General features: G+C 44.9%; 1 protein-coding gene across 1 annotated transcript; it reads left to right on the top strand.

Annotated features, from left to right (window-relative positions):
• Positions 1-498: 498 nt before the first annotated feature.
• On the top strand, positions 499-6,826 carry NRAS (NRAS proto-oncogene, GTPase). The gene is made up of 5 exons (XM_048925826.1): positions 499-748; positions 1,000-1,178; positions 1,591-1,750; positions 1,969-2,092; positions 2,769-6,826. Exons 1-4 carry the CDS (start codon positions 638-640, stop codon positions 2,086-2,088), a joined length of 570 nt encoding a protein of 189 aa, XP_048781783.1. The 5' UTR covers positions 499-637; the 3' UTR covers positions 2,089-2,092; positions 2,769-6,826.
• The last annotated feature ends 672 nt before the right edge of the window (positions 6,827-7,498 follow it).

Genomic DNA, 7,498 nt, shown 5'->3' with positions numbered 1-7,498 from the left:
ACTTAGGCTTTCCATAGCTGTATTGAAACTTTCATCAAGGTGAAATAGTTGATGTCTGTGTGCTTCCCTCCCCCTTCCCTCCCCACCTCCCATCCTCTTCCCCCGTTTCCCCGGTCACACTTTATCAAGCAAGAAAACTGAATGATTGGTCTAAGTATTACTTTACCAAAAAAGATCAGGAGTTCCTTTCTTTGAATAGAGGGCAGTACTGTGGTTTTTTTTTTTGTTTTGTTTTCATGTTACCTCTATTCTCAATTTAGGGTTTTCTTCTCTGGGAGATGCATTATCTTTGTAAAACAAACATTGCTTTCTCCAATTTTTTCTGTTAATGGCAAAGAATGGAAATAGAATAAAGTTTTACTGATTTTGAACAACTCCTCTCTCCTCGCCCGTGTCTCTTGTTGGGCGCCGCCCCCCCACCCTCCATCGGTCAGCTGGCAGCTGCTGCGGTCACGTGCCCGGGCGCAGCGGATGTACTTCCGGCGCTGAGTGATGACGACGCGCCGGGACCGGAAGCCGGAAGCTTTACAGAAGGGTGTTCCGCGTTCGCGGTGCGGGAGCGGTCAGTCGGGGTGGCGGGGCTGGGGCCGGCCGGGGCGGGCGGCTCCGCGCTCCGCGTTGGGCCGCTGGGAGGGCGATGACGGAATACAAGCTGGTGGTGGTGGGAGCTGGCGGCGTCGGGAAGAGCGCGTTGACCATCCAGCTCATCCAGAACCACTTCGTGGACGAGTACGACCCCACCATCGAGGTGAGCCCGGGGCTGATGCCGGAGCGGCGTCACCGCAGGGATCTGCGCTGCGAGAAAAGAAAGTTTGGGGAGGGTTCGGGTAACGGCTCAGGCGCCGTGTGCGTCTGATGGTTATGGGTTTGGGGATTCCTCATTGTGTGAGGCGTGGGAACAGAAAAGTTCTCTGAATTACAGCCCCCCAAACGCAGTCAGGCGTGGGAAGGAGCAGCAGCTTGTCTGAATCGCCTTTAATTTGTTTGTGTTTTCTGCAGGATTCGTACAGAAAGCAGGTTGTCATTGATGGAGAGACGTGCTTGTTAGATATTCTGGACACTGCAGGACAGGAAGAATACAGTGCTATGCGAGATCAGTACATGAGAACTGGGGAAGGATTCCTGTGTGTGTTTGCCATTAACAACAGTAAATCATTTGCTGATATTAACCTTTACAGGTACGGGCTGAGTCTTTGCTCTGAGGAGAAAAGACTGGAAAAGGCATCGTGTATTTTTGTTAGCCAAAGCAAAGGCTAAATAAGAGGAAAACATTAAATCTGTTTTGTTCCAAAAGGTTTTTCAAGCTGTTCTGCACCTGTGTGTTATTTGTCAGGGGAAAGAGGGGCAGCTGTCTGGGTTAATAACTGACATACAGAATGTGTGGGAATATGGTGAGAGGGCCAAAACGCACAGAGCAGAGTTGTGTGTGGTATACAAGATAAGGCTGTACCGAGTTATTAGAAGTACAACTGTAGATCAGAGCCCCTGCTGTCCTGTCCAGCTTCGATATATATAAATTTTTATTCTTTGAAATAAAACAGCTGTTATTTGCAGGTAATAATTCATGTTTCTTTATTTTAAATTTCTAAGAGAGCAAATCAAGAGAGTGAAAGATTCAGACGATGTGCCGATGGTGCTGGTTGGGAATAAGTGTGATTTGCCCACGAGGACAGTAGACACAAAACAGGCTCAAGAATTAGCAAAAAGTTATGGCATTCCCTTCATAGAGACATCAGCTAAAACGAGACAGGTAAGATGTCTCTGTTCTTTGGTAGTACAATAAATGAAGAATGGTTTATCTCTTTCCTGTGTTCTTTTATCGTTAGCTGTAGTAATAAACACTCCTAAATCAATTTGAGATTTTCAGCTTTTGATTTAATATAAATATATATATATATATTTGCCACGGGATCCACGTGATCTTGTGAGATTGGGGATGAATGCTTCATGTGAATCATTTGCATTCAGGGTGTGGAAGATGCATTTTACACACTGGTGAGAGAGATTCGGCAGTACCGGATGAAAAAGCTCAACAGCAATGAAGATGGGAATCAAGGCTGTATGGGGTTGTCTTGCATTGTGATGTGATAAGGTGAGCTGTACTTTCTTCCTCAAGTCTTCTGTTCTGTGTGTCTTTCAACTGTTGATGAGCGCAGCTCTGAAATATGAGCTGCTGTAGGTTAATTTTCTTACAACCCATTGATTCCCAGAGGTCTGGAGCCAATAATTAATTACTTCTGCAGTTGTTGTTTTTTTCCTTTGGTGAGTAGATGGCAAAGCTTGAGGAAAAACTGTTAAGAAATTCTTTTGACAGCCACCTTTTGGCTGTAGCCTGGATTTTGACTGAACTGGTAAGAGTGGGATTCTTCTGTATCAATCTACTTGGTGTCTCCTTCCTTTGGGAATCGATGCTTTTTTCTTTTCCTTTTTAACTATTTAAAGATGGTATAATTTCTGTCTTGTGCACAAGAAACACCTGAGCCAGAAAGGGGAGTGTGCACAGTGCTGCAGTCAGAATTTGCTGGGAAGTGATGACCTTTCTGACAGCTTATCTTGAGCTGTTTACCTGGGGAACATGGACTACGTGGTGATTAACCAAATAAAATAATGTGGGTCATGAAACTTATGAGCTCCAGGTGGGCGAGAGTGCTTACAGTGATGTCACTCATCAGTGTACAAAGAGGAGACCAGTCCATGACCTGTGCTGTGCACTGCATACCTACAGCAAATTAGCGAAGAAGCTAATTACAGATATCTTTCTGTTCCAGATGCCAGGTTCAGATGTAGCTGCTGGACAAGTCTCAATGCTACTGTATTGTGTCTCATGCTGATGCCCTGCAGTATTTTGGTGCCAGCGACCAGACTCTTGGTACCAATTAATTAGCACAGGATCCTTTTCTGTGCTCCATCTGAAGAAAACATCTCTGGTATCTACCTCCTTGCTCAGCTCACAGAGCAGTCATATCTCTTGGTGTACTGGGATTCTTTTCTAGCTGTGCTGTCTGGGTTTGTTCAAGAAGAAAACCAGTCACAAGAAAAGTGAATTACAGAGACTAAATGCTGTGAAAAAGATCACACTTTACCTCCAGAGTAAAAGCTAGAAGTGGCGTTTGACCCCTTTGCATTGGATTCAGATTTGCGGTGTTGTCAGAGGAGTGGCAGAAGTAATTTTGCCATTACAAAGGTTTCTGTCACCAGTCGGATTGATGTCTGCTGTCTGTGCACCCAGTGTATCTGCAACATCTGCGTTGTGCCAGGAGTATCACTTAACTGATTAACTGATCCTTTATTTTTCTGTAATAAAAAGGAGATATCTTCGCTAACTTAAGTGCCTGTTTGCTCGCAAGGTTGGAGGTTGAGAGCTGTTCCCTTGGGCTGAGGAAAACCCCAAGGATGAATTTCTTGGGTGCTCATTGTCTTGAGCAGGCAAGTTTTGTGCGGGTGATCTCTTTTCATGGTAAGATGCTAAAATGGGAATTTGTAGTCTGGAAGATCGATCAGGTGTTTGTGAGACTCTTGAATTAGGGAGAGAAGTGTAAACTACATCAGTTCTTGATCCATCAGAATGCTTCCATCCACCTCTTTGTGTGTGGAACTGTGTATGTTCTGTTTTGGTTTTCTACAGCATTTGGATCTCTTTCAGGTTGGACCAAATTAGTGACCTGTTCATTTTAACATAACTGCCAATATTTATAGACAATTTCTTACGGACCAATAATGAATTTAGAAACTGGAGGTTACTTTGGGCAGCTGTTCTTCAACTCTGTCTGTAACTTGCAAGTTATTCTGAGTTATTTTCTGCAGAGCCTCCTTCCTTATCAGGGGAGGAGCCTGGGAGTTGAGGTTGACTATAATTGGGTCAATGGTTGTCACAGACTTCAGGTGTCCAGGCTGAGTGGAAGAGGCACTGAGCTGACTTCTAATTGCAGCATCCTTGCAAAATGAGGAAGGGAGTTCAGTGATGTCTGCTCTGGAGATGAATGATACACTGATAGCAGTTCTGGGTTTGTTGTAACAGCCTCAAAGTAGGACTGAAGTGCTGTGTGAGCTGTGTGACTTCTTCCTAGAACACAGCACTGCCCCCCATATGGTTGGGACGTGCAGGTGAGACCAGAACCTACTGGGTTCCTTGGTGTACCTTGGCCTTCTCAGTTCTTGTGCCAGTGATGCTGGGTTCTGTTCTGTGGTGTCAGACAGCGTCGTATAGCAAAGCTGAATTCCCTGTTAGTTTGGTGAGAGAATAATGAGCCTTCAGCCAACAGAGGGAGCGTTCAATCTGCCGGAGCAGTGCGAGCTGTAGACACAGCAAGAGGCGTAATTTCAGTTTGTTGCAGTCAGGTTCCTATATTTTCAAAACTGAAATCAGAAATAAGGAAATATTGAGAAAATAAACTGTTGCTTTTAATGCTCTTTTCTCCACTAATTGTGCTCCTGATTTTCTTCTTGGGATGCAGAGGATCGATCTGTGTAACTTTATCTGTGATGCTCCAGATAAGTGTTTTAGAATTCATTTTATCCTTGAATGATGGAAATGAGAAGAATTTAACACAATATTTTTACATAAAACATGGTTTTCCAGTGACCTACTGAGTGGTGGGAAGCATTATGGGATAGCAGCACCTGTGACTCGAGTTAATTTGAAGGCAGTCTCTTGCCTGCAGGTTAAATGGGACAGAATCACAATCACTGTGAGCTGTGTGTGGTCAGCAAGCAGTCTGTGGGTTTTTCTTACTGTGTTCTTTTTGTCTGTCTTAACTTGGTGCAGGAAGGGTTCCTCGTGACAGCATTCTTTGAGGTGTGTCAGCAGGAGCTGACTTTGCTCCTTGAGCTGTGATGTACTGTTGTCCACTTAATGGAATTACAGAAAGAAGCAGCTGCTGGGAGTCACATCTGGTCACATACATTCAGTGTTTTGGGAAGCTGTCAGTGTGGAGTTTGCATTGTGTTTGAATGGTGAGTTCGTGGTGGGTCTGTTAGGCTTCTGGATGATTTGGGGAAATGTGGAGCTGCTTCCCTGGCAGACAGGAGCAGCTCAGGGTGCTGCTGCCTATGGCTGTGGGAAATCCCACAGTTGGTGTTTGAACAGTGGCCAAATTTGCCAATTAAAAATACATTTTGTAGGGAGATTTGTCATAACTTTCTACTTTGTGTGGCACGCTCTGCTTTCTGAAAACATACTAGCCATAACTCAAAAAGTTGTGAATCATCAGAATAATACAGGAGCTGGCAATCGTGTCTGCTCTCTCTTTGATGTGTTCCATTTCTCTTGGGTTGGATAAAGCTTTAAAAAGGAAGGAGCCCTGGTGAGGGTTGGTTGGTGTGCGTTTCATTTTTGGAACCAGATCTGCAAAATCAGATTTTGTGCCCATCATGAGCATGAAGTGAACGGTTGTACCTGGTTTCTAGTTGCATACACGCATACAGACATGCCTGTATGTGGGTAGTTTGAGTCAGTCAAGGTTGCTGTCAGTACCTAAAGCAGAATGCACCGCATAATGCATACAGGCAAAAGTCCTATCTTAGGAGCCATCTCTTCATGGGTTTGGCTTTATATAGGCAGTATTTTTAAACAGAATATCTGAAGCGCTTTCTGGAGTTCTCTGGTAATGCAGTGGCACCTCTTTGGATGAAGGAAGATGTGTTTGAGGAGCACATGAGCAGATTTGCTGCTCCAGCAGAGAGGTTTTGGTGACCGTGGAAAAGGTTTTGTGTCCTGGATCTGTGTGTGCTCTTGGTGAGCTGCAGTCCATGACAGGGTGCAGCCAGGTGAGAAGGAAACCTGGCCATCCCACGCTTGAGCACAGCTCCGCCTTCAGTAGTTGCACCAGATGTTCCCTTTCAGTCAAGGTGCTCTGATCTCTTAGAGCTTCCTGTAGTTTAAGATGCCACTCGTTCTACAGCTTGCTCGGTTAATGTCTGTTGGTGGCGTTGAGTTGGATGTGTGTGTGGCAGGAAGGAGCAGAGCGTGATGCGCTTCTGTAACCAGGACTTAACTGGAGTGGTTGGCGGATAGAAAATGCAGCTGTTCCTTTAAAGCAAGCAGAATGTGGACGGTCAGCCAAACTGCCCTGGCTTTGGTGGGAACTGCACTGCAGGAGGACCAAACCCCAAGAAGCTTTGGAACATTTGTTTAGAAGATAAGCACAGATGGTTTTGCACAAGGCAGCTCCTCATAGTGGTGATTTTGTAGATTTAGTCCAAATGTTCTCATGTAGATTTAGCAGCACCACACTGTGTCCGTGCCCATCTAACCTCGCTATCCTAAGGAGAACAGACCCTAAGCAACCTTGTTCAAAAACTACCAGTGCAAATAACTGAACTAAACATTTGTTACTGCTGACTGGGAGCAGCTGTTGGAGTGTAGCATTGTGGCTTTGTTAATGTGAGCCTCAGCTCCATGGTCTGATTAAAAACAAAAAACAACCACAAACATTGCTCAGCTTTTGTTCTTAGTGTCATCAGAAAGACTTGAATAGTGATGGTAATGCTTACGTAGACGTGTCTTGTGAGTGCACTTCAGTGATTTAGAAAGAACTGGATTTCAAGCAACTTTGGACCTGTGGGGGGAGGGAGGTTAATGAAGGTTTGAATCACATTCTAATTCTGTGTCCTTCATTACTCCACAAGCCTAAATCCTAGACAGCCTCCAGGATAGCTGGAAACTGTTGAAATCTGGACTTTTTTTTTTTATCCAAGGGCTAACTTGTTGTAACTTGGTATAATTATCTGCTTTCAGAAATGCATCTCTGTTGGTTTGAATTGAAGTAAATTATTTTGCTTCCTAAATAACTTTTTTAAAGAATAAACTCTGTGAATTCTTTGGTTGTCTCTTTTATGGCAGTGGTCTGGAGCAAGATCACACAGCTGGCTTACAGAGAGCTCAGCACACACTTCACTTGGTGTTCCATGAGTGAAATCAGCTATCGAGGTATTTCTGTGCCCACTGCCCTCTGTTGGGTTTTCAAGTTGTGAATCTCACTCTTCTGAAGTAGTGCCCTGTTGGTTCTCCTGCACAAGGAGTACTGAACCACTCAGTAAATGTGCTTTAGGTACATTGCTCCTAAAACATGATGGCAGACCTCTGGGATCCCAAGTCCAATCTGTTTTCTGTGTAAGGAACTGAAAAATAGACTTTCAATAACAGAAGAGCTCCCCAAACCACAGTGCAGCTATGGTGAAGCATTTCAAAACCAAGGTGACAAATCATACTGGTGAGCTTCAGCTTTTCAGCTCCCTTTGCCTGTGGTGGCTCATTTTTGCACATGCAAGAGATTTGGAGTCTGGAGGTGTGTAGGGTGGGATGGAGGCATTCTGCCTTCTGCTGCAGGGAAGCTCAGTCCTGCAGCCTGTGTGTCACAGCCCAGAGCTGTGAATTGCAGACGTTCGAGTCTGCAGGATCTGTTTTTCCTGGGCAGCTGATCCTCCCTGCTGTTCTCACTGAACATTGCAGCCATTCTCACCATCCTCAGCATCACAGGAATTCCACCTCGGCCCTGAG

This window comes from Lagopus muta, chromosome 24 (genome assembly GCF_023343835.1).
Source record: "Lagopus muta isolate bLagMut1 chromosome 24, bLagMut1 primary, whole genome shotgun sequence".
NCBI classification, from domain to species: domain Eukaryota; kingdom Metazoa; phylum Chordata; class Aves; order Galliformes; family Phasianidae; genus Lagopus; species Lagopus muta.
Note: the sequence above shows the minus strand (reverse complement) of the source record. Positions and strands in the feature narration are given on the sequence as shown.